We start from the raw sequence: 27,557 nt of genomic DNA, 5'->3' as shown, positions 1-27,557 counted from the left end.
CTTATTATTATTTTTAATTTTAATTTTTTTTTTGTTAATCCTTACCCAAGAATGTTTTTTCCATTGATTTTTATAGAGAGTGGAAGGGAGGGAGACAAAGAAAGATCAGTGTGAGAGAGACACATTGTTCGGTTGTTTCCTGCAACCCAGGTACATGCCCTTGACCAGGAATCGAACTAGTGACTTTCTGGTGTGCATGTTGATGCTCTAACCACTTAGCATACTGGCCAGGGCTAGAAACAGATTTTTAAACAATTTCATTGGAAAAGAAAAAGAAGAAATCTACCTGAGCTACATAATTTGGATTTTCCAAGGAAAATGACTTTTGAATTGCTATCTGCATTTGTTAGTCTTGGAAGGATAGTGTGTGTGTGGTATGCGAAATGGGGGTAGGGTAGATTGTTGTAGGCAGAAGAACAGTATGTACAGAAGTCCTGCCTGTATGAGGTGAAGGGAGAACAGGTTATATTTGCGTAATTCAAAGAAGTTTGTTGTTTTTGAAACACAAAGAATGAGCAGGAAGGACTATCTAGACTAGACCATATTACCCTAAAAGCAGTGGGAAATCATTCAAAGGTTATAAATAGGAAAGATGAGTATTATGTACATTTTATAAAATCCATTCTGGTAACATACAAAACAGACTGGAGAGACCTCAGATTATGTTCAGCAAATACACTCAAGTGGCTAGTGAAGTAATCTGGGCAAAAGGTAATGGTACCTTGGACCAGGATTGTGGCAGTAGATTTGGAGAGACTGGATAGATTTGACAGAAGTGTCTTAAATTACTTGGCTACTTTGACTATGATTAAATTTTATGATAGTTTTAAAAGTGATAATAGCTCCCGGTAAGCAGTAATACATTACTGTATAATTGTGATTTGTAATATTTTTGCTGTTATCCTGTTTTCTATATCAATTTAAGAATAATGACAAGACATACATAAAACTTTTGGATGAATGGCCAACTGAAGGATTATTCCAATTATTTAGAAGACTAAAATTGTAGGAAATCATTCAATATTGAGTATATTTATGTGTCCTAAGATATTATCTCTTTATTTAATATAAACTTAATGAGATAATTGTGGTGTGGAGAGTAAGTTCAGAGAATACTGAGCAAATAATTTTTCTTTCCTATGGTTTTAGATAAATAATCTATGTAAACCAAGAATTTTGAAATATTTCATGAAGAATTTATTAAATGAATATGTGTGACGTTATGTACATATTCCATACACTGTAAGTAGTAGTATTTAATGGTTCTTGAATTTCCTTTAATTTTAGGAAGCCAAATATCTTTTACCAACTTTGGAAAAAGAATTATTCTTGGCAGAGCACAGTGATCTTGAAGAAGGTGGTCTGGACCTGACTGTGTCATTAAAACCAGTTAGTTTCTACATATCAGACAAAAAAGAAATGCTTCAGCAGTGCTTCTGTATCATCGGAGAGAAGAAGTTACAGAAAATGCTGCCTGACGTGTTAAAGGTACTTCATTACATGTGTTACCAGACTATATACATATAAAGAAATTACACACCTTTTTGTAGCAGTTGGCTTACTTAATGCAAATTATAATTGGATGTTTTCAACTAAAACAAGCTATTTAAAAACATATAGAAAAGGGAGTTTATATAAATGGCTTTGTGTATGTAAAAATTTGCCAAGAAAAAAAAAATGGGTGAATTTAGTGTGCTTAGGTAAGGAATTTATTGACCTTCTGGAAATAATTCTATTAAATGCAGGCATTGTTAGTAATTAAGTTAGAGGTATAATGATTCTTTCTGGTGCTTCAATGGGAAGGCAGAGGAAGGCTGGGGGAAGGGTAAGAGATCAACCCAAAGGACTTGTATGCATACATATAAGCATAACCAATGGACACAGCCACCAGGGGGGTGAGGGCATGTGCCGGGAGTGTGGGGGAGGCCAGGGGGAGGTCAATGGGGGGAAAAGGAGACTATTTGTAACACTTTAAATAAACAAACAAAAAAAGATAATATATTGCTGTGTAACAATATTCAATAATGTTTGGTAGTGGCTTATATTTTATTAACCATTTGAGTCCCAAGCAGCGCAATTGCGCTGCTTGGTATTTCTCGACATAAAATAAAACAAGCGCTATCACGCTGTTTGGGTCTTTTCGTACTCATTTAGAGAAAGCGCGGTTGCGCTGTTTGGGATTCTTCGACAGTGTTTTTTCAATACCCCCTGGGACTCAAACGAATCGTATGTTTTCTCGACATAAAATCTCAGCAGCGCAATCGCGCTGCTTGGGACTCAAACGGTTAAATTTACAAATGTTTTCATGTATTTGTTTCTGAAAATTTTTCAGAATAATACTTGCTATTCTAATTTTAGAGTTGTAGAATTAGGGTTTGGACAAGTTAGGCTCAAAATCATATATGTAAGATAGAGAGCCAGGATTTGAATATTTAAACCTTTAGAAGAATTACCTGACATAACTAGAATGCTGTTGATAATATCTGGGCTCCTGATTACTCTTTGGTTTGTTTTTTCCTGATAGCATGACTGTAAATTCTCATCAAGTTTGATAAATTATAATGTTCACATGTTAACTGTCAGTTTTTCAGATTTCATCCCAGGAAAGGATTTATGTGGCTTTTAATGTGTTTTATTGTGAAGTTTTGCTAACTGGACTTTTTAGTGATTGCTGCTTCCTAGTTTACATTGCCATTATATTACATAAATGCATTTTTAAAAATGTCATTGTTTTTTAGAACTGTTCAGTAGAAGAAATTAAAAAATTATGCCAAGAACAGTTAGAACTCCTATCTGAAAAAAAAATATTGAAGATTCTTGAGGGTAAGAATACATATTTCTCCATTCTGATAACTTTTTAGTTAATACTATATTCAGAATAAATCCTGAGGTGTTCTTTTTCTTACTTGAATATTACTTTAATTTTATTATTGGGTAATCATTGAAAAGTGTTTTTACTTCTGTTTGTTCAGAGAAATATAGTTTACATACCAAAATAACATTTCAAGAATAGACTTTAATGTACGTGTGGTTTTTCCATCTCAAGAGTATAGGTAAGAGCATAAGTTTGTATACAATAATAAAATGAAATAAAAAATGTTTACCCAAAATACTATAAAATTGGTTTTTGAGAAAGCAAAGTTTTTTCCTAAAATATTTTATTTTCTGCTTTATAATCTCATTGTTCTTAGTTACCTATAAATTTTAAAGTTCTTTGTTCTTCATCATGTTTAAAGATGACACTTTTTATGTAATGATTAAAATTAAATTATTGTGACATTTTATAAGCGTGCTTTCAATAGTTTGTTTCATTTATAAGGTGACAATGGTATGGACTCTGATATGGAAGAGGAGGCAGATGATGGCTCGAAGAAGGGATCTGATTTAGTCAGTCAGTAAGTTAAAACTTTTTCATTTTGAAGTGTTTTTGTTACTCCTTTGGTGAGTTGTTACCTGAAGAATGATTATTTTTCTGTGTATTATATAATTAAACAGTGTAGAAAGATTGATTTACTTTACTTGTAATGATTGGTTTCTTTTGGTATATATAAGGATGAAGTTTATTGCTGTCAGGATTAAGGTGATTTTTTTAAATAGCTACTCAAGATACAGAACAACAGCAATGTCAACTTGAAGCAGAATCACATCTCTCATTTGGAATTTGAATAGTGATACCCACTATTTGTTAAGTACTTACTCTATCAGTCATTATGTTAATGACTTGGAACATTATTTCACTGAATTCTTCTTCATACCTATTAACATTAGGCAATAATAGCCTCATCTCACAGATACGATAATCAGGTGGTTTATTTTATATAGATATGTATAATTGGATTATCTATCATAATAAAAGCATAATATGCTAATGAGACTGGATGTCCTGGACAACCTTCCAGACGACCTTCCAGACGAAGCCGGGGCTGTGAGGGAAGCCCAGGCCCCGGGTGCCAGCGGGAAGCCGGTGTCAGCAGCTGGGGGAAGGAAGGCCTACTCTTGCATGAAATTCGTGCATCAGGCCTCTAGTTATGATATAAAATCCCTAAAGTTTTGGAACACTGACTAATCAAGAAATAGCATGCTAATTTTTTTTTCTAGATAATTCTGCTCTGTCACTACTAATTTTAGCATCTGTTGATGATTTTTGACTAAAGCAATTATTTTTTGGTAAATGCCAAAGACTGACTTGTATCTCTCTTTGCAAAGGTAGTGGCACAAATAAGAGTTTACCAGTGGCAGTAGCATAAATAAGTAGTACATAGTTAATCTGAAATCTTGAGTATTTTGTCATCTCTAATAGAATATTACAGGGCGAGTATCACCAAAAAAGGACAATTTCATTTCCTGTTATAACTTCTAGCCTCCAGAACTGTAAGAAATAAATTTCTGTTGTGTAAGCCGGTGGCAGCCCTACCAAACTAATTTTACACATATACACATTTCTGGTGAAATTTCCTACCCAAACTTTTTATTTTGGAAAAATTTTAAACTTACATGAAAGTTGAAAGATTGATATAATGAATATCCATATACTCTCCACCTAGATTCATCAACAGTAACATTTTCTGTTTTTGCTTACTCTTTGTATATTTCTCATTTTTCCTCTCAGAGCCATTCGTATTAGTTTGCTAGGACTTCTGTAGCAAATTCCATAGACTGGCTGGCTTAAACAACAGAAATTTACTTTCTCACAGTTTTAGAGGCCTGAAGTTCAAGATCAAGGTACTGGCATGGTTCCTTTCTTCTGAGGCCTCTCCCCTTGGCTAGCAGATAGCCATCTTCTTTCTGCCTCTTCACATGGATGTCCTGTGTGTGTGCGGCCCTGCCTGATATCTCTCCCTGTGCCCCAATCTCTTATAAGGATATCAATCAGGTTGGATTAGGGCCCACCATGATGCCTTATTTTAGTTTAATTACCACTGTAAAGGGTGTGTCTCCAAAACAGTCACCTTCTGAGGTACTAAGGTCAGAGCTTGACTATTGAAATTTTGAGGTGGAGGGAAACACAGTTCAGCCCATAAACCATTTAAAAATAAGTTGTAGATGTCATAAAATTTCATGCCTAAACAACTCAGTATGCACTTCCTAAAAATAAGGACAGTCTCCCACAAGATCATCACTCATAAGAAAATAAACACTAATTAAAATAATGTCATCGAATGTATTGTCATGTAAAACTTCCCCAATTACTAAAAAAATTATTTTATAGTAGATTTATTTATTTTAATTAATTAAGTGGTTGATTCTGGTCCAGGATCCATTTAGAGTTCATATGTTCCATTTGACTGTTAATATCAATATCACAAAGCTGAGTTTAAAGGAAAGATTTAGTAGATACATTTTGTGGCTAGTCCAGGAACTTAGTACGAATCTTAAAGGAATTAGAAAATTAACAAACCAAAAGGAAATTGGGAAATGAAACATGAAGGTAAACATTAAAACTAAAGAAATAGAAAACAGAAAGGATAAACAAACCCATTAACTTGGTCTTTATAAAAACTGGAACATAGATAATCTCCTCTTGGATCTAGTTAAGGCAGCAGTTTTCAGCCAGTGTGCCGCAAGAAATTTTAAAGCATGAGATACCTGACTACTTAGTCAGGGGCACAGACCTCTTTTCCCTTAGATTGTCAAATAAAACTGCTAACACACAATGACAACATCTAACACAACAATAGCCGTTCAGTGTGAATGAGTCAAAATTATACCTATTTTTTTGGTCAGAATTTTAGTAATTAGTTTATGTGTATCATGAGATGTAAAGAGGTTAAAAATTGCTGAGTTAAGGAAATAAGTTGAGAGCAATTTAATTGAGATCAGGAAGGAAGAAGGAGACATGGGTGAATCTAACTAGTTCACCTTAAGTAAGCAAATGTCTAAGTTTATAAAACAATATATAGGTATTCTAAAATCTTTAGTGTCAGTGATTTTGTAGTGTTTTAAAATTTTTAGGTATTGTGACAAGATTTGCAAATGTTACAGATTATGACAGTTGCTTAACAAAAATAACAATTTTAAGTTAATACTGTGATATGGAGGTCTGGGTTTAGGTGTTATCTCCATTTGTAGATGTGCTGCTGGAAAAGAAGTTTTATTGTAGCTAAAATAGCACTAAAAATGAGAACAGGTATTAACTTGGCCTATAATGCGAGGTGATTATGCTCTTAGGAATATGTTTATAATGAAATTTAAGTCTTGAATAGCGCAATAAAATAATCAGGATTGAAGTTTTATGTATAAAGAATAAAAATACAAACACTTTAGGGAAATCTTAGCAATATTTTAGAATTGCTCTAATAACTTTTTATGAATTTTAAATTAATATGCTTTTAGTAAGTGATACTGAGGGAGATGTCAGTAGAAGTAAAGCTGTATTTCCCAACAGATAATAAGCAGTGTTGAGATAATGTCACAGTTCTAGAAGATACAGAAATTTTAAAATCCGGGTTCTCAAAATAAAGCACACTGCAGAGCAGAGTGTCCTGAAACCATTGTTCCTAGTCACTGCTACTTTCTTAGCAGAGGATGGATATGTTCTAAAATATTCAATCAATGGCAATTTTGGATGGTTAACTTTTTAAAAAATTAGATATTCCTAAATAGGTCTTAGGAATTTTAAGTAACACATATAAATTGAACCATTTCATGTTCACTAGGCTATTTAAATAGCAAATAAAATTTCACAGGGAATTGTTTTGTGAAGTGAAAAAATTTTGGGTAGGGATTATTTTTAAATCTCCATTTAATTATCCATTTTGTAAAGCTGAAATGTCAGTGCTTTTGCTTAAAATGGCATGCATGAGTATTCTTAAAATATAAGTGGTTGAAAAGAGCAAGTTGATGTCATTTAAAACAAGTTACTACTTACAATGTGCTGGTTATTAGTTACAATATACTAGATTTTAATGATTTGTAATAGTTATGTTTCTTAAGTGGTCTACAAGTTATTCCACCATTTAAAATGAGTAGCTTGCTGTTTACTGCTGTTTATAGTAAGTTTAGGCACTTTAGAGATGTTAAAATAAAAGAACAGCATAGTTCATTAAGATGTTTATTCTTGAAAATAAAGGGCTATTCCTCTGGCTTGATCATTGTCTGACTGAGAGCAAGAACTAGGATTTGGGTTTATGACCACTGTTCTATTGCTGAACCTGGCAGTAATACGTGGTTATTAAAAAGCCTGTGATTAACACTGCACTAGTTTTTCTATTGAGCTATCATGATACAGCTGCTTGCCACCTTTTGTTTTTAATAAGGATAAAACCTCCATGTTCTCTTTGATGAGTTAGGGCTGTCCAAGGGGTTCAGCTCAGCTATCTGTAGAGTACTAAGAATTTGGTTTGTTTCCACAAGTAACATATATTACTTGAATATCTTCAAGTGAGAGATTTAAATACTAGAGGCCCGGTGAACAAAAATTTGTGCACTCGGTGGGGGGGGGTGGGGGGGTCCCTCAGCCCGGCCTGTGCCCTCTTGCAGTCTGGGACCCCTCAGGAGATAACGACCTGCTGGCTTAGGCCTGCTCCTGGGTGGCAGAGGGCAGGCCCAATCCCTAGGTGCAGCCCCTGGTTGGGCTCAGAGCAGGGCTGATTGGGGAGTTGGGAGGCCGCCGCCCCCTGTCATGCACAGAGCAGGACGGATTGGGAGATTGCGATGCCACCCTCAGTCACGCTCAGGGTGGGGCCGATTGGGGGGTTGGGGCACCACCTCCTGTCACACTCAAGGCAGGGTCGATGGGGAGGTTGCGGCGCCACCCCCTGTCATGCACAGAGCAGGGCCAATCAGGGGGTTGGGGAGCTCCCCCCTGTCATGCACAGAGCAGGGCCAACAGGGGGTTGAGGAGCTCCCCCCTGTCACGCACAGAGCAGGGCCCATCAGGGGGTTGGGGAGCTTCCCCCTGTCACGCACAGAGTAGGGCCGATAGGGGAGTTAGGGCACTCCCCCCCCCCGCCCCATCACACACAGAGCAGGGCCGATCAGGGGGTTGGGGCGCCGCCACTGTCACACTCAGGGCAGAGCCAATGGGGAGGTTATGGCTCTACCTCATCACACACAGAGCAGGGCCCGTGTGGGGGGGGGGGGGGGGGAGGGTTGGGGCGCCACACCGTGTCACACACAGAGCAGGGCCCATCAGAGGGTTGGGGCGCCTTCCCCTGTCACAAACAGCAGGGCGGATAGGGAGGTTGTGGCCCCGCCCCCTGTCACACACAGAGCTGCAGGGCGATCAGGGGGTTTGGGCGCTGCCCCCTGTCACGCTGATCCCGGTGCTGGGAGCTATATTACCCTTTTACTATATAGGATAGAGGCCTGGGGGCCAGCTGGTTTGCCCTGAAGGGTGTCCTGGATCAGGGTGGGGGTCCCCATTGGGGTGCCTGGCCAGCCTGGATGAGGGGATGATGGCTGTTTGCAGCTGGTCACACACCCTGCAGGGTGGGGGTCCCCACTGGGGTGCCTGGCCAGTCTGGGTGAGGTGCTGAGGGCTGCTTTCAGGCTGGCAGTTGTTGACTGAAGCTTCCAACAGCTCCTTTTTTTTCTCTTTTTTTATTTTATTCTGGGCCAGCTTTAGCTCTGGCTCTAGCTCTGAGGCTTAGTATCTGGTTTGCTTGCTGTTCTATAATCGAAACAATGTATAACTTCAGCTCTGAGATCCCAGCAGGCTGAAACCTGGTTTCTGGAGTTTTGTTTAGCTTCTTATTTGCAACATAGTACATAGTTGCTTAGAGTTGCAACTCAGAGGCCGGCAGGTCAGGCAGGGAACGTTGGAGTCTGCAGTCACTGGAGCAACCAAGCCTCATGTTCGCTTCCAGCTGCCTGGCTGCCGGCTGCCATCTTGGCTGACAGTTAATTTGCATAAGGATATGCTGATTAGCCAATGGGAAGGGTAGCGGTCGTACGCCAATTACCATGTTTCTCTTTTATTAGTGTAGATAAGTAACTTTCAAAGGGGCTATGGCTTTCAGCCAAGTGCTAAACTCACAGTAACTGTCAATGAATTTTGGAACAAACTGCTATTATTAAACTTCAGTGGAATAAAATAAAGTTACTGTGCTCTGGAAAATTGGATTAATGGGTAGAATAAGTCTACAGTACTGATTTAAGTAAGCATTTTTATCAGTGGATACAAAAATAGGCCTCAGGTAGACCCGACACCTGGGCTTGCTGGGAATGATACACTTGAGAAATTCACCCTGGGATTCACCCAGCTCACTTACCCACTCTGGAATTTATGGTGTTTTGTACTAGTTATTTATTTGTTTGTTCGTTTGTTTAACTCTATTAGGGAAATTTTCAATGTACGATGAAACCTTGCATATCTATCATCCACCCACTATGTCCCTTCTCATATTCTATCCTCCCAATTTCTGCCAAATTGATAACTTTGAAGCAAATCTTGACCTACTTAGTTTAAATGTTAAGCAGATAGGAATCTCTGGAACAGTGATGGCGAACCTTTTGAACTCGGCGTGTCAGCATTTTGAAAAACCCTAACTTAACTCTGGTGCCATGTCACATATAGAAATTTTTTGATATTTGCAACCATAGCAAAACAAAGATTTATATTTTTGATATTTATTTTATATATTTAAATGCCATTTAACAAAGAAAAATCAACCAAAAAAATGAGTTTGCGTGTCACCTCTGACACGCATGTCATAGGTTCGCCATCACTGCTCTAGAACATCCCTTAGAAGGGACGGGAGTGAGCTTCTCCGGTTTTAGATGGGATCTCCGTGCTCCCAGGGGGACTTTGAGGGACTGAGGAAGCATTGTTTTGTAACTGCCCCCGCCCAACACACACACACAAAGTTTGTATGCTTTATATTACAGAAACCTGATTTTGAAAATATCTCATCATTTTTCTGTCAGGGTATTGTTTCATCTTGCTGCTCAAGCACTGGGTTGGATGTTAGCTGGCATTTTTCCTTTTTTTCTGCTATTCCCTCATCACTTTTTGAAGTTGACATTTTTTTAAACACTTACCTGACTCATTGTAGTAATTGCCCTTACTGTTTCACTTGAAAAATAAATTCACTAATGTTCACAACGCACTAAACTTGTTAATTCTCTAACCCTCCTGTGTACTTCTCTCACCTTTTCAACTGTTTGCTTACCAAGAGTCACTCATGTTTGTTTCCAATTCAATTATCTTAGTTGCATAATTTTAGTTAAATGTATGGACTGATGAAGTATCTGTGTAACAGAGGAAAGTTGAATGATTTGGAAAAACTCAAAGAGGCGTTTCTAAAAAGTTGTCACTTAGCTGTGGGATAAGCAACAATAAAATTTGGAGGCACATAGTATAAATACAGAGGGCTATTTTTTTGAACTCATATTTTTGCAATTTACATAAGCCCAAACTGGAAATGGCTTATGTGAGTAGGTTGAGACTGAGTTTTTTTCTATGGATTCATATTAAAAGTAAGGCTGTGGCCCAGTCGGCTTGACTTAGTGGTTGAGCGCCCACTTATGAACCAGTAGTCACAGTTTGATTTCAGGTCAGGGCACATGCCCACGTTGCAGGCTTGATCCCCAGTGTGGGGCGTGCAGGAGACAGCTGATTAATGATTCTCTCTCATCATTGATGTTTCTATCTCTCCCTCTCCCTTCCTCTCTGAAATCAATAAAATATGCGCGTGCGCGCGCGCGCACACACACACAATTTATTTTAAAAAATTAAAATGGAAAGAATCTGGCTAGTTTGGTCCTGTTTCTTTATCCTTCTGTTTAGGTATCCTCCCAGTATTTATCATTAACAAAAAATTGACTTTCTTTTTCTGTTTAGAAAATTTTTTTTAAACCTGTAGTAATTCACATGTGGTTCTTAAGTTCTGCAAATCTCCTCAGTGTATTATTCTGAGTTAAAAAAACAAATTCATTGAGTCATAGAAAGGATCAAGAGTGGAACTATATTTGAGGTAAAATAAAGAAATTTGGACTGATACTGGTTTGAGCACTTAAATTCCAGAGATCAGTATAGGATTCACTTATATTTCAAGGCCAAGATTGTAAATTAAGCTTCTTTAAGAAGGAGCAGTGCAGGTTAGAGAAGGGAATTAGAAAAATAAAAAATGAGGTTTTTTGGGTTTTTTCTTAATGGAAAGAGGTACAAAATATCATTGCAAGATTCTTAACCCAAACCAGAATTTCTCTCTCTCACTTCTCTCTCCAGTTGTTATAAAATTCTTATGTAGTTTTAAACTGTTTTATTAAAATATCACTTAAATATAATTTTTTTTTAGTTTTCCTAACTCTAACACCTAGTTTGTCTTACCATCTAGAGGTAAATTTTATAAAATTTTTCATAAAACTAGCAAAGAAATACTTCATATGTACATGTAGCTTTCTTATACTTTAAGACATTTCCTTTTTTTGTATATATATCTTGCCTTTCACGCTTTTTGACGAAGATCTTTAAATTGTATTAGAGAAATCTGAATGTTGTATATAATTGTAATTTTAAAGTCTGCATCTTGGAAAAATTAACTAGATTTTAAAGTTCCAAACTATTTTCTGAAATTTTTTTCAACTTCAGATAATACTGGTATAAAATCATCTACTGTTTCACTTTTTTGACACAAGGTGGTGCACTGGACTTACTGTCTGAAATTCTATTGATGAGTTTCTTCAACAGCCTTAAGATAAAACAGAACATTGTAAAAGTTCATTTTGGGCACTAAAGGAAATTATTTATAAAAGCAGAGAATTTTTATAGAGGGATTTAGTTTTATTTGATGGGAATCCAAGGGACTTTCACAGAGAAAATAAAATAATGTATAAAATAATTCATTTTGCTGCACTATTAAAACCTTTGTTTGGAAATAATTTCAGTCTTATTAAAATGTCATGAAGATAAGACTACTACAAGAAACATTCATATACTCTATCTAGGTTTACCTATCATTAACATTTTATCCTATTTGCACACCTTCTCTTTATATAGGTGTGTTTTTTCCTGAAATATTTGAGACTAAGTTACATACTTTCTCCTAAATACTACAGTGTGCTTTTCCTAAGGATGTTGGTATTCTGTTTTATATAACCACAATATAGTGTAACTGTAGTTAATTCAACTTCAGTATTTCAACATTGGTACAGTACTTTTATCCAATCTACCATTGGTATTTTAATTTGTCATTTGACTTAGTAAATGTCCTTTACAATGTTTTCCCCCTCTAGTTCAGTAGTCTCATATCAAATATAATGATTAATTTTTATGATTCTTTATTCTCCTTCATCCTGGGATGTTTCCATAGTCTCTCTTTGTCTTTTATAACATTGATCTTTAATCAGTGTTTTCATTTTGGGTTATACATTCTCAGCTAGAATATTGCATGGGTGATGTGTCCTTCTTAGTGTATTTCATATGCTCATGGTTTTTTTTTAATGGTAATGTTACAGTATGTTTTTGTTCAAATCACTTTTTGTAAATTCAGTTGTATATGTTTAGAAGAAGAATTCAGTGTCCATCATGACTGTGTAAGAACAAACATTTCCTCTTAAAGGAAGATATGTAGATTAATGCTTTCATTAGGTAAAATCTAATTTGACTATAAGGTTTGAGGTAGTACATTTTAACTTTATTCTTTAGAAAGTTCTTAATCCTAACTAATAATAGACAAACATAGTAATTGACTGTACCTTCACTACGCCTCCCATCGGCTAATCAGCACGATATGCAAATTAACCACCAATGAAGATGGCGGCTAATTTGCGTACTGCAGGCAGGGTGGGACAGCGCAGCCGCCAGCGCAAGAGCCGCCATCTAGGCCCCTGTGTGTGACCCCAGAAGCTGCCTGCCTGCCGCCAGTGATTGGATCCGATCCAGGGCCGCAGGCCTGCCCCAGAAGCCCCAGAAGCCGGTGCTCAGGGCGAGATGGGTGTCCCCTGCCCAGGCCTGAGACCTCTGGCGGAGGCGTCAGGCCTGGGCGAGGGGCCGATCTGGCGATTGGAGGGGTCCGGGGTCCCCTGCCCAGACCTGACGCCTCTGGCCGAGGTGTCAGGCTTGGGCAAGGGGCAGATCCGGCGATGGGAGAGTGATGGGGGTCATGCCTCTGGCCGAGGTGTCAGACCTGGGCGAGGGCGGAGCCGGTGATCGGGGGGAGGTGGGGGTCCCCTGCCCAGGCCTGAAGCCTGGGCCAGAGGTGTCAGGCCTGGGCTGGGGGGGTCAAGCCGGTGATTGGTGTGAACTACAGAGTAAACACCTTTTCTGACCGCTCACTGTCTAAGCTCCCTGTATGCCACTGGTAATATTCTTAGTAACTTAGGTAATAATAATCCAAAAAGATGATCTAGGGTTTTTCACCACACTTCTGGCGAAAAAAACGAAGGTCCGCTGCTGGAGGGCTAAGAAATGTCATATCCTGCCCTAACCGGTTTGGCTCAGTGGATAATGCCTTGGCCTGCCGATGGCAGGGTCTGGGTTCAGTTCTGACCAAGGGCATATACCTAGGTTGCAGGCTCCTCTCTGGCCAGGGCCCAGGTCAGGACTCATGCAGGAGGCAACCAATCAAAGCGGTCCTCTCACTTTGATGTTTCTCTCTGTCTTTCCCTTTCTCTTCCACAGTCTCTAAAAATCAATGGAAACATATCCTCAGGTGAGGATAGAAAAAAATAATAAAGAAATTATTATATGAAAGACACATATTGAAAATGCCTAAAGAAAGTTGACATTTTTCATGGTGAAGGGACTGGAGTCCGTGTTGATGAAAAAACCTTGCTGGTTGCGGTGACTGGCAGTGGCTGCAGCAGTGGGGTGATGGGGCTGGTGCCTTCCCCTAATCAGCCCGGTCACCTCCCACAAAGGGAGGCCAGACTACGGTTTAGGCCCACTCCCCAAGGGGAGCAGGGAGCGGGCCTAAGCTGTCACTAGGACATCCCCTGAGGGCTCCCAGTATGTGAGAGGGGGCAGGCTGGGCTGAGGGACACCCCCCCCTCCCCCCATGCACGAATCGTGCACTGGGCCCCTAGTCTATATATATAAAAGCCTAAGCGACTAAATGACCAAACAACCAGTCACTGTGACACACACTGACCACCAGGGGGCAGACGCTAAACGTAGGAGCTGCCCCCTGGTGGTCATGTGTTCCCACAGCCAATCTCTCAGGCCCCCTCCCCCTCCCCGGCCAACCTCCCGTGGCCCCCGATTGGCCCCGCTGGCCAGCCAGTCCAAGGGACCCCACCCATGCACAAATTCATGCACTGGGCCTCTAGTGTAGTATATTGGCATTCACTCTGCCCTGGGTTGCCAAGGAATATTATTGATACCCTTGTTGAGTTCTGCCAGTCATTCTGATGAAAGAATAAAATCTGGCATTAGACAGAAAGAAATACAGAAAACAAACAGTTATCACAGTTAAAATCTCTCAGATGATAATACCAAATTCAAATTATTTTGTAGTCCCTATTTGAGTTTGTGCTTGTATTAGAGTTTTAATATGTAACAAACATGTAAGTTCTAATTATGTTGATTGGAAAGAATATTACAAACTTCTCAACGAAATTATTATGTCTTTATCTTTTGGTTATTTAAGGAATTTGTTGTTACTACATAGATAGTTTGAGTAGGAAAATTTCCTGAATACTTTTAGTGTATTAGTTTTAGGGTGTGTATGTATAAAAATTCTTAGAAGGTAGTGGGTATTTATTTTAAAGAAAATAGCCATTTTGAATATATGAAATTCATTAATTTGACTTTTCTGAAAACTATTTGTAGTATCAATATTAAGATGATATAATACCCTCTAAGAAGGAACACTAGTTTAGTTTGCAGCTCTGTTGCAGAACATGGTGAATCAAAACTTTTTTATGGCATGATCTTACACTTAATCTATATGTATTTTCCATTTGGATTATAAAATTAGGTGAATATAAAATAATTTGAATTCCAGAGTACCCATTAAACTAGCAGTTGAACTTGATAAATTATTGGATTCATCTTCGACTTATTTCTTCATTAGCTACTGTGCAGGGTATTAGAAGGGAAACAACGTTATCTCATCATTCCTTTCAGGTTTGCCCCTTGATTTCACAGAGAAGTATACTGCTTAAATTGGTGGTAGTTTAGAGCTGCTATTTCTGACCCTTGTATACATGTTTCTGAGTTGCCAGAGTACACTAAATCAGCGGTTGCCAACCTTTTGGACCTCACGGACCATTGCCGGAAGCAGGAAAGAAACAGTCGCTGCAGGAAAGAAACATCTGCATAGCATATGTTTCAAGGGACCTGGCATATATAGCATATTGTTCTTAATATGCTATATATGCATATTAAGGGACCTGGCATATAAAGCATATTGTTCTTAATATGTTTGCTCTCCTTAGCGCCATGTGTTTTAACCAAGGTCACCTCTCTGAGAAAGGTTGTTTCCCCAGGTGGGGATTTTTCCCTGAGGTTAGGGAGGGGCTACAACCCCTTAACTAAGTGCCAGGCGGGTAGTTAATCACTTTAACTACAAACAATCATGCTTAAACTACATAATCTTTACTCTCTGGAATGGAGATAAGAAACGCCCTAACCTTTGCAATAGAAATTGACAGGATTAAAATCAACTGGTATAAATACAGATGTAACAAGACAATAAAAACCAGAACTTGGCCAGAACTTCCGCTGGAGTTCCAAACCAGAACTTCACTGGAGATCCTGTCCAGAACTTGGCTGGAGTTCCTGGCTAGAGATCCTGGCTAGGCTGCTGATTAACTGAACGCTGTCTCCGTGTCATTCCTTCTTCGCCGACTCCGTCCACACCTTTGGGGACCCCTGGACCTGCTGGGGTTGGACCCCAGCAGACCATCAGTGTTCCGTGGACCACCAGTTAGCGACCGCTGGGGTGATGGGGCTGGTGCCTTCCCCTAATCAGCCCGGTCACCTCCCACAAAGGGAGGCCAGACTACTGAATGGTACCCTGGGGGTGTAGAAAATTCAGTGTGCCTTTACAAGTGTCTAACTTAATTCTTGGATATTGAGCTGTAAATATTATTTGATTGACTGTAATTTTAACAATTGTTTTTATTTATTTTTATTCCTCAGACAAGACATCTGTATAGATTCTTCTTCATCCCTAAAAGAGAACAAGCAACCTGAAGGTCTGGAATTAAAACAAGGTATGAATCAAGTACTTAATTTTTATATAGCATTTACCTGAAGATTATAAGCACTAATAATACATTTTCAGCTCACCTTATTTTACAGATAGATGACAGAAAAGTTTATTTGATTCAGGATCAAAAGAGTAAAGAATACATCCTTTATTTCATGAATCCTTCAGCCCCAGAGTGGTTCTGCCTTAGTGATGTGTAGTTACAGAGGCCACCAGAAAGTTGTCGTCTTAAATAGTTTTAATTTGATGGTCTCTATTACATATCCTTAGTTGTAGATATCAGAGATATGTTAACTGGTAGCTGTGGGTTGTATGTGGAAAAAAAGAAATCTTATGGGATAACTTACTCACTTTTTTTTGCAGAGATGTCTTCTCCTTGTTTACTTTCTTCCTTATTTATTGTTTTCTATAAGTCGGTATTTTTTGACATTACCATTTACCAGAAGTAAGGTGGCAGTTTGGTTTATTTGAGCCAAGTAGATAATATGGCTAATCTTTTAGATATATATTTTTCGTTTGTTTCTTCACATCCTCAATGGGAAAATTGAAAGTAAAAATAAAATTTTATTACTCAAAAATCACATTTTTCCTTTTTCCTGCTAAAAATACTTCAGAGCAGTGCTAACCTTTTGCAGCCAAGAGGATTGTAATATTTATGATGTAAGCAACTAATCTTTGATAACTTAGAATAGTTTTTTTAAAAACTTGAGTTATAAGAACATTTCATGGAGAGAATCAGGTTATCAATTTATTTAGGCAGAATTTGTTTTAACTGTGGTCTGTTACTAATGCTTAATTAACAAATTGAAAAGGTGTTGGATAATGAATTTTGTGATTCTTTCCATTTATATATAGAGAGAACAAAGCCTAGATATTCTGTAATTCTAACTTAAGTACTGTTGAGTTTATAAATATTTCTGATTGACCTTGAGAATACCATTGCTTTTCAGAAGTCCTCTTTTTGTTAGCCAGACGAAATTATGTCTTTGTATTCTGACTACTTCCAAGCACCCCCCACAGACATAAACTCAGATTCATAGTTTTCATTTACATTTATTTGCCATATATAAATAATGCAAAGCACACATCACTTTCATAAAATGTAGTCATAGTCTTATAGCTCTTGCACCATTTATCTGTGTAATTGGACAACATTGCCGTTGCTTCTGCCTTTGTTTTTACTCTGCATCAGATGAGCAGGCAGTGTGGAGGTTATGCTGCTAGACCATCTGTGGAGAGAAGAATGTCATATAAAGGAAAGAAAAAAAATGGAGTGGTCAGGCTGATTCTAGGGAAGAAAGAATGGAGACCTCGTTGTACAAAGTAGCCAGTGCCGCCCTCTAAGGGAAGATGTTTTTCTGCTCCCATGTTCAAGCACCTGGAGTCATTAGAACTCCCTTCCCAGTGTCAGCAGCCTGTTTTGCTTTGGTTTTCTTATGGTAACTTCAGTCATTTGAAACCCAACCATGGAGACAGAGAGGGAGAGAAAAGGACTCAGAGTAGCCAGATACCACAAAGCTTTTATGCATAGGAGGTTTTATAGGCCACTTCGGTTCTCACAGGCATCAGAACTGTCAAAAACACACGATCATCAGTAAGTGACAGTAAGCAGAGGTGAAAAAACCTTGAGATCAGAGCACATTAGTTCCATATGCAATACAATTCATATTGTGACCAAATCTGTAGGAAATGGTTAAACTGAATTTCAATTCTTTTTTAAAGGAAGCAGGGAAATAAGTCTTCTAGAAAAATGTCTACAAAAATGATTAAAATATAAAATGTTTTATTGTGTAATGGGATAAACATAAATTACCTAGACGATTCAATTATGTAGAGCTTGTCCCAGATAAATATTTGTATAGCTGAAATCTGAACCAGCTAATAAGTAACTTGCTTGGAAATAGAAATTCTGGTAGGCTCAATACAGATTATTGCCTTTTTTCTAAATGAATTAATGTGGCCTATTTTTAATATGCAAAACTTTCAAAATTGATTTAATATTTTCTCTAACTTTTTTTGCACAGCTAGCTATTCTTGCTCACAGTGAGCTCAATAAAAACAATATAATGCTTTTTGTGAATGCATTGTCATTTTATTTAATGGTTTAGCTGTTTAAGAAAATTCATTGAAGCTTGCTTACTAAAGTAACCCTTTGTTCAGTAGACCAAAATGTAAAGCAGCATTGAATTTTCCCTTTGCTCTTTCAGAGTAAAATAAATCTTACTGTACGACCTATTAATGGTGTATGAAGCTGACAGGTTATTTAAATTACATTTTCATTTTTTTTCAGCTTCTAAAATATTCAAATATTGTTAAATATTAACTATGAATTACTTAAATTGAAATTGGCATTTCTTTGTTTAGTACTGGTTTTATTGATTTTGTTGATAGGAAATAACATTTATAAAACTGGTTTTGCTAAAGATGGGTATAGATTATACCCTGACTTCTGTCACATTTTAATAAAGGGTTAATATCTGAAGATTCACCTTCCATGTGCAAACATTATTGAAATATAAATATAATCTACTGGGGATTGATTGGTATTGTAGTAAAATAGAAATTCTGTTGAGGTTATTTTCCTGAGTCATTCATTTTTAGCAAGAGGGCAGTTGTAAAAGAAACACCAGATATAGTTTTGCTTTTTGAGTTTAGCATAGCTATGTTTGTATACACATGCACATATACATATGCATGCCTGAGATCTTACGTTAATTTCTGGAGGATTTCAAGGCTTGTATTATTGAAAAGATTTTGTTCAGCTTTTAAAATAATAATGGTTTATATAAATTTCCTAAATTAGTTATTTGTGTTGTCATTAAAATAAAAACTGCTGTTTGTTAAAGGTAGAAAATATTTTTAAAATATCAAATCTCTGCTAATATTAATGAGTTTTTCTACTATTTATCTAAATAAACTTGCTTAAGACATTCAGTAATATTAAAATAATGATCTATATTCAGATTGTTGCTATAAAGTTTACAATTGGGGAATATGTGTAATTTTGAAAATTATTCTCCTTTGTAACTTCAAGAATTAAGCTCTTGTCCTTGGAAGTTGTTAGGGTAAAGCTTTTTTTTTTTATCCTGACCCAAGGATACTTTCCCATTGATTTTTTTTTTTTTTTTAAGAGAGTGGAAGAGAGAGAGTGAGGGTAGAGAGAGAGAGAGAAAGAAAAAACAAAAACAAAACATAATTGTGAAAGAGATACATTGATTGGTTGCCTCCTGCATGCACCAGGACCGGAGCATGGGATCCAGCTTGCAACCCACATGTGTGCCCTTCATTGGGAATCAAATTGGAGACCGTTTGGTATGTGGGCTAACACTATAATCGCTGAGCCACATCGGCCAGGGCAGGATACATTTTTTTTTTTATTATACATGAGAAATACCCAAGTTAAACGTGGGTATTTAGTTTGAAGATAAGTTGAAATCACTTGAAAATATTTGAAGGTCTGCTAAATGGAAGAGTGATTAGGTTTGACCTATATTGTTTTCGAGAATAAAAATAGGGCCAGCAGATAAAGTTATCATTTGAATATTTCAAATAATCACAAGTAACAGCAAATGCAGTGGGCTGCCTTCTGAAATACATTCCTGTTGCTGAAGGTGTTTGAAAACAGGCTATAATAAACGGCCACTTGGTGACACTGTTGTAGAGCTGACTCTGTAAATGTCTGGCTGTTTGGCCTTGATCTTGAAGTTCTTTTCGAGCTGTCAGATTCTGTAAACGCCAGTGCCTAGTGCAGTGTCTTCACTTGGGAAGAGTGCGTAATAACTGGTTTCTTAAATTGTTTAATGGAAGCAGGATGAAATACACAATTTCTTTCTAACTCTGCATTTTGTTATTCTATTAGAGGAAAAGATACTTGATTTAAAATGTCTTTAAATTATATGATGGTTCCTTGGAATGCATACATGTGAGTATAATCATAAAAATAAATATGCAACCATATGGCATATAAAATTATCGAAATCAATAAGGCGTGTACTACATCTTATTCTGAATCTTTTACATTAGTTTTCTCAGGCAGAGTTTTGTTGTGCTTAGGCTCAGATCTGGCCACTTTTTCTTTTTTATTCAGATAACATTGGTTTTTAACAGCAATTTTCAACCTTTTTCATCTCATGGCACACATATATTAATTACTAAAATTCTGCAGCACACGAAATAGATTATTTTTTCCCCCCGATCTCACAGAAGAAAAAGGTATAATTTTCATTCATTCACATTAGACAGCTATTGTTGTGTTGGCTGTTGTCATTTTTTTATTTGACAATCTAAGGGACAAGAGGTCAGTGTCCCTGACTAAATAGTCAGGTATTGCATGCTTTAAAAATTCTTGCAGCTCACTGATTGAAAATCTCTTGTTTTATAACATTTTGTAAGTTTCAGATATACAGCATTATAATTTGACATATTAGTTTTTTTAAAAAATGTAGTTGCCTCATGCAATTATATTTTGGCCTTCTATTTCACGAGTTAGTGAATTATCTTTGAGAATTATCTTCTTAATAAGAGCTTTAAGAAATTGAAAGTTAGACTTTTAATAAGGAAAAAATGCATCCAGCAGGTATGGTTCAGTGGTTGAGCATCAGCCCATGAATCAGGAGGTCATGGTTCAATTCCTGGTCAGGGTACATGCCTGGATTGTGGGCTCGATCCCCAGTGAGGGGCACTTGCAGGAGGCAGCTGTGTCTCTCTGTCGATGTTTCTCTCTATCCCTCTCCCTTCATCTCTCAATTAAAAATTATATATATATTTTTAAAAGGGGGTAAAATAACATTAACGTTGTTTAGTAAAGGTATTAAATATAAAACTACATGAGACCATTTGAATCCTTAAAGTGAGGGATAAATGGAAAAACCCAATTAATTTTCGTTCTTGTTGGTGCTGTTATTGTTGTTCTAAGGCAGTACTGACTAGGGGAGGCAAAACTGAGTAAGTAGAGGGACTAGAATAAAAAGAAATGAACTTGCAGTTTTAATGTTGAATTTTGCTAAAAAGAACTTCACAGCCAATAGCTCAAAGAATAAATACATTTATATAAAATGTAAAAGGTAGAGAAAAATGCCACCAGAGAGACTTTTATTGCTTTGTAAAAGAAGAGAATAAAGATAATCAGCTAATTAAGCAGCATTGGTAGGCCAAGAGTTTTCCATGCCTACCATGTACGTACTGCCGAGTAACTGTCTGGATTGGCAGATGTTTTGTGCTGCCTCTTCCTTTGTAAGTCTAAATTGCAGGCATGAGCGCTAGAAAGCTGAGGGAGACTGGGAAGAAAGTGTTACAGGGCTGCCTGGTGTTGGAAGGAGAGAAGCATATGTACCACTGGTAAAGTTTGAGTCTAATTCCTTTCTTCCTAACCCTAGCTGCCTGCATTCTGTGAATGCAGCTTCTCAAAAGGAGTTAACTTCTTTAAAGGATTTCAAACACTGTTCTGGGAAAATGCTGCCCAGTTCGGCAGTTGGTGAAGCAGAGTGGTGTAACCATCAGTGCAACTTAAGAATTTACATTTCTTTTCTCATTCCTTTGAGCTTTTCACAAGTTATTACCAACAATGACACCCAATGGGATCATCCCTCCTTTTATTTTTATTTTTTTAAGATTTTTAATTGATTTTTAGAGAGAGAGGAAGGGAGGGAGAGAAACATCAAAGTGAGAGAGAGACATAAATCCTGTCTCCTGAACCGCTTTCCTGGGATCAAGTCCACAACCTGGACATGTGCTCTGACCCAGAATTGAACTGGCAACCCTTAGGGTGCATAGGACGATGCCCAACCAGTTGAACTACACTGTCCAGAATCTCCCTGTGTTTTTAAATTTAATTTAATATTTTCCAACTCTCTGCTTTTTAATTTGTCTCTTTCTATGAGTAGTAGGTAAAGGAAAGGGTGAAAATTACATTTTCTATGGCTGATTAGCCCACACTGTTTTTGTACCCTTTGAAAGCCCCTCTGTTGCAATTAAATATGATACTTTCTAGATTTAAAAAATAATGAATTAACTGGCAAGGCTTTTAGATGCATAATGCCTTGCGTGTTTTGTCAAGAATGAAATTACAAATAATTTGATTCAGTATTTTGAGAGAAATGTTAATTTTCATGTGTTTTTTAATTATACCCATTTTAAACATTCTATTTCACAGGCTCCTAGACATACTCTTAGGGCAGCTGCTTTGGCGGTCACAAACTCCAAACCTTCATCAGATGTTTGGATCCCCTCTGAATCCTCTGTGCTTTTATCTAGTTCATTGGGAAAAGTACCTTCATGTGTAGAAGTGCTCCTACCAAAGGAAAGATAGTCAACATTAGGCTTGCAATCAGATTTTGTTATCAGTTCCTTTTACACATCCCCCACCATTAGTCTATGATTTAATTAGCAGTTTTGGTTGCCACAGCTTACAGATAACAGACTTTAATTTTTTAAAAATTATTATTTCTTAGTTGTTTGAAATAGCTTTAGAGTGTCTATATATTCACTCACTCACCACCTCTTCTCCAAGTTTCCCTTATAATATCTTGCATTAATGTGGAAAATTTGTTATAATTGATGAGTCAGTATTAAAACATTGTTATTAACTAAAGTCCGTTGTTTACATTAGGGGTCATTCCTAGGGTTTTATATTCTATGACTTCTGATAACTATAATAACATGTATCCACCATTACAGTACCATTAGAGTATAGTTCCTCCTCTTCATCCTTCCCCCGGACTCCTGGCAACCACCCATCTTTTACTGTCTAGTTTTGTCTTTTCTGGATATCATACTGCTAGAATCACAGAGGATGTAGTCTTTTTACAATGGCTTCTTTCACTTGTCAATGTGCATTTGAGGTCCTTCCATGTCTTTTTGTGATTTAATAGCTCATTTCTTTTGTTGCTAAATAATTTTCCATTGTCTGGATGTACTGCACTTTGTTTATCCGCTGACCTATTGAAGGACATCTTGTTTGCTTCCAAGTCATGAATAAAAGCTGCTACAATCATTTGTAGGCAGGTTTTTGTGTGGACATAATTGTAACTCTGGGTAAATACCAAGTTTAGTTTTGTAAGACACAGATTGTCTTTCAAAGTGCCACACCATTTTACATTCCCGCCAACAATGAATGAATTCCTGTTCCAAATTCTTGCTAGCATTTGGTGCTCCATTGTTTTGTATTTTGGCTGTTGTTATAGGTGTGTAATGGTATCTAGTTTTATTTTGTAACACTCTAATGGCATATAATGTTGATTTTCTTCTCATATGCTTTGCCATCCATATATCTTATTTGGTGACTTGTCTCGTCAGATCTTTCCCCTATTTTTAAATTGGGATGTTTGTTTTCTAATTGTTGAGTTTCAAGAGTTCTTCTATAGTTTGGATTTCATTCCTTTATCAGATGTGTTTTGCAGATATTTTCTCTCAGTCTGTGGCTTGTCTTTTCATTCTCTTATTATTTATTCATATTTACACATACTTTGTAGGTCTATGTATCTTACATATTGTATTTCAGGGGTCCTCAAACTACGGCCCGTGGGCTTGTATTTGTTCCTGTTTTGTTTTTTTACTTCAAAATAAGATATGTGCAGTGTGCATAGGAATTTGTTCATAGTTTTTTTTTTAAACTATAGTCCGGCCCTCCAACGGTCTGAGGGACAGTGAACTGGCCCCCTGTTTAAAAAGTTTGAGGACCCCTGTTGAATTTATTCAGGTGGCTTTAAGAGACCTATGAGAAGAAGATATACTCAGCCTGAACCAACATTCTAATCTGTGAAGCTTGTGGTCATTCTGATTCTGTGAAGATCTGGGAGGCAGAATAGAATGTTTAAGTGCGTAGATTTTCAAAATATACTCAGGTTTGACTTTGCTTCTGCCATTTTAGTTTGTGAACGAAGTTACTTAAACTCTCTGCCCCTCAGTTTCCTCATTTATGAAATGGGGATAATAATTATGAGTGTCTAATATTATCTTGGCATAAAAGTTATAGAGAAGCGCTTAGTAATAGTAAGTGCTCAATAAATATTAGCTCTTGTAATTATTTCTACCATCATTATTGTTGTCATTAAGGCTTTCTGCTTCATCCCCTCCGTATCATCCTGGCTATCTAATTGGTAAAATTGTTTCTATATTGAATTATAGTCTGCATTTATGTAGCTTTTACTTATTGGTCCTTTTGTGTCCTTTGGATTATGAAAAATACCTCTTCTGAATGATGTCTCTTTGACTTTTGAAGCTGATCCATTCTATTAACAGAATTTCTTCATTGATCAACCTGTTTTGTAAATAAGTTTTCCTTATAAGGAAGTTAAGAAAGTTAACATTTTGGGGATCATAACTTTTAAAATATATTAGAATTTAAAAGATAAATAAATTGAAGGTATAAATGAGCACTCAGAGTTGTAAATGACACCTGGATTTGAGTGATGTCCAGTGCCCAAGTGGCTGAGAGCTAAAATCTGCATTTATATTCACTTGTCATCAGATATAGAAGTCTTATAACAAATGCATTTTTAAAAATTATGGTGTACTGACTTTATTAATTATAATCCTCTTGATGAAAACGTATTTTATCTTAGAAAATGGCCTTAGGCATTCTCTTTTAATTTATTGGTTTAGAACAAAGTGTTTGAAAAAGCATATGAAAAGATTTGGGATAATTGCAATGTACATGGGGTCCAGCTTACTGATGATTTTTTCCTTTTTTTTGTAGTTTATAAAGCAAAGTATTTTAAACTCTTTCTAGAATGGAGTTTTGCTTCAATAATAAGCAGTACCCTATCCCCAAAGGGTTTCCAATGTCAGTTTTCAATTTGTAATGTAGAAGCTTCACTGTGGTGTAAAGTTTTACGATATTTTATTTAGGAAAAAAGATCACAGAACTCCATATAATGGTATAAATTTCCCAATGCTTACATGTTTTAAATTGGAATGAAAAACACATTAAAGTTTACATTAAATTATATCTGTTTTCAAAGTGGAGGAGTCAGTGGGATGGGGGATTATAGAATATGTTTGGGACTCCATGGTAGGAGGTGTGGGTCAAAGAAGCCCGTTAAGCATAAATAGAAAGGAAATTTTGACTAAGGCGATTAGATTACATGGTTCTTTCCCACTTTTTTTGTTTGTTACAGGTAAAGGGGAAGATAGTGATGTTCTCAGTATAAATGCAGATGCTTATGACAGCGACATAGAAGGCCCATGCAATGAAGAGGCAGCTGCTCCTGAGGTCCCAGAAAATACAGTCCAGGGTGAAGCTGGTCAGATAGATGATCTGGAGAAAGACATTGAGAAAAGTGTGAATGAGATTCTGGGACTGGCAGAGTCTAGCCCAAAGGAGCCCAAAGCAGCTACCCTAACTGTTCCTCCACCAGAAGATGTTCAGCCTTCTGCACAGCAGCTGGAGCTACTAGAACTTGAGATGAGGGCAAGAGCCATTAAAGCCCTGATGAAAGCTGGTGATATAAAAAAGCCAACCTAATTATTTAATTTGAACCTGAATTTTAGGTGTGTTTGAACAAAGCCACATGGTATGACTTTGTATCTGAAATTTATTTGGGTCTTACATGATATTTCTCATGTTACCCTTGTTAGATAAACTCAGTCTAGACCTAAAATTCCTATGGCTATTTTTGTTGATGTTACTTTTATATTATATATGTGTTATTGTTTTATGAGTTCATGACAAATATTGTTAGATAATTGGATACTTTGTTAGATAAGTATTTTAGCTTGTCTGCAGATTAATATCTGAAAAGCCATTAACAGAGTCATGGTAATTTTTTTCTTAATTTTTAAATATTTTGGTACCAAGCCTAAAAGCTTAAGAAAAATTGACTAAGCATGTTGCTCTTAAGACCACCTATATTTTGCAATGAAATATTAAATTAGTGCTCCTAGATTTGTTAACAATTTAAGAATTTTAGTTATGCTCATATGCACCTTGAAAATATGTATTATCTTGAAGATATATACCTTCTATGGTTGTGGATTTACTAGTAAAAACAGAGTAACATTTTTTATTCTAAGGCTTAGAGATCTGAAATGTCTGAGAAAAACTTATTTAATAAAGAAAAAAAGGACTTAATGTAAGTCAGTTTTTAATAATGTAGAGTAGTTGCCCAGCTTTAGTTCCAATAGACAAGCCATTCTGACAGGTATTTGATTTTTATTGGACACTTTGTTGAACTGTTTTTCTTCACTAAAAAGGGAACACGTTTTCATTTTCATTCCAAGGTATAGGGAAGAGGAGAATATTTTATCATAGAGATGTTCGTCTGTTGTTTTTGCTTGATGATCTGATGTGCTATAATTCCATGAATTAAAAATAATAAAGACTGTCATTCTGAATTTGAAGACTTTTGATACTTTTCCAAAAGCAAAATTAATTTCAGGAAGCTTTGATAAGTCGATGTTATAATTAATCTAATTTTGTATAGTTTTTGTAAATAACTAATAGTTATGGATGCATTTTGCCCCATCACTAATTGTAGTTGTTTGATACCAAAATACATTTAGGTAGAGACGCTTAACTTAAAATAAATTGTTTTTTTTTTCCCTAAAATATAAATCTCGAACTGTTGTTTTTATAGTTGCTCACAATTATAATGTATTTTATGTATAAGCCATGCTTTCCAAATATTCTATGAGGATTTTCCTCAGACACTAAACTTTCAGGGGTTGTGTTTTATAGCTGGCTTAATTATATATATACTAGAGGCCCGGTGCACGAAATTTTGCATGGGCGCAGTCCCTAGGCCAGGCCGGCCATAGAAGTGCGAGCATCTGGCGTGGAAGGGTAGGTTCCAGCTGACCTCTGGCTTCTGGGCAGCACCTGGGCCCCCGCTAGCACCTGCCTTGGCCTGGCGCTGCCCACTCACCTGCTCTACCAGCCTGCTGAGGTCCTGCTCTCGTCGGGGCCTATCGGGGCCAGCAGCGCCTCCACTGCTGCCTGCTGCCAGCACCGCATCACCAACGCCCACCATGTTCCGCGCTGCCCCAGCAGTCAGACGCCTGGTCTCCTGGTCGAATGACCACCTGAGGGAACAATTTGCATATTAGGCTCTTATTATATAGGATTTTAGAAGGTGACTTATAGAAATAGGGAGTATTTATGGAACATTGGAGTTGCAGTTATAAATTCTTTTTGTTGTTCCTGAACAACAAATAACTTTGTCATGTTTTTTTTTTTTTGTTTCTCCTTGAATCTTTCTGATGAAGCGGAGACCTGCATCATTTGAAAAGCTTCTCTTAGGCTGGTAAATGTGAATATGGTTTAAGTAGTGGTTTAAATATGGTTTCTTGTAGCTAACTGCTTTAAGAAAAAAAAAAGCATTGATTATAGTAACATTTTCTGTCAACTTACACTAAAGTTAAAATGATAAAATACTGCATAATAAACTGTAACAATGCTGCTACTAATTATAAAATGCAGTTGATGATGTGTGTGATTAAACATATGGGAGTAGGAAAAGGTCT

At 37.0% G+C, this 27,557-nt stretch overlaps 1 protein-coding gene across 1 annotated transcript in view; it reads left to right on the top strand.

Annotated features, from left to right (window-relative positions):
• Window positions 1–26,643, top strand: part of CAAP1 (caspase activity and apoptosis inhibitor 1) — a 30,176-nt gene extending 3,533 nt beyond the window's left edge. Inside the window, exons 2-6 of the mRNA XM_070400854.1 lie at window positions 1,288–1,488; window positions 2,739–2,823; window positions 3,320–3,395; window positions 16,028–16,101; window positions 25,214–26,643. Coding sequence (XP_070256955.1) covers window positions 1,288–1,488; window positions 2,739–2,823; window positions 3,320–3,395; window positions 16,028–16,101; window positions 25,214–25,560 — 783 coding nt within the window. The 3' untranslated portion in view covers window positions 25,561–26,643. The remainder of the gene's footprint in view (window positions 1–1,287; window positions 1,489–2,738; window positions 2,824–3,319; window positions 3,396–16,027; window positions 16,102–25,213) is intronic.
• Window positions 26,644–27,557: the final 914 nt, after the last annotated feature.

This window comes from Myotis yumanensis, unplaced genomic scaffold (assembly GCF_028538775.1).
Source record: "Myotis yumanensis isolate MYYU_CA2020_CCGP unplaced genomic scaffold, mMyoYum1.0.hap1 SCAF_21, whole genome shotgun sequence".
Taxonomy (NCBI): Eukaryota; Metazoa; Chordata; class Mammalia; order Chiroptera; family Vespertilionidae; genus Myotis; species Myotis yumanensis.
This window is presented reverse-complemented; position numbering and strand designations above follow the sequence as displayed.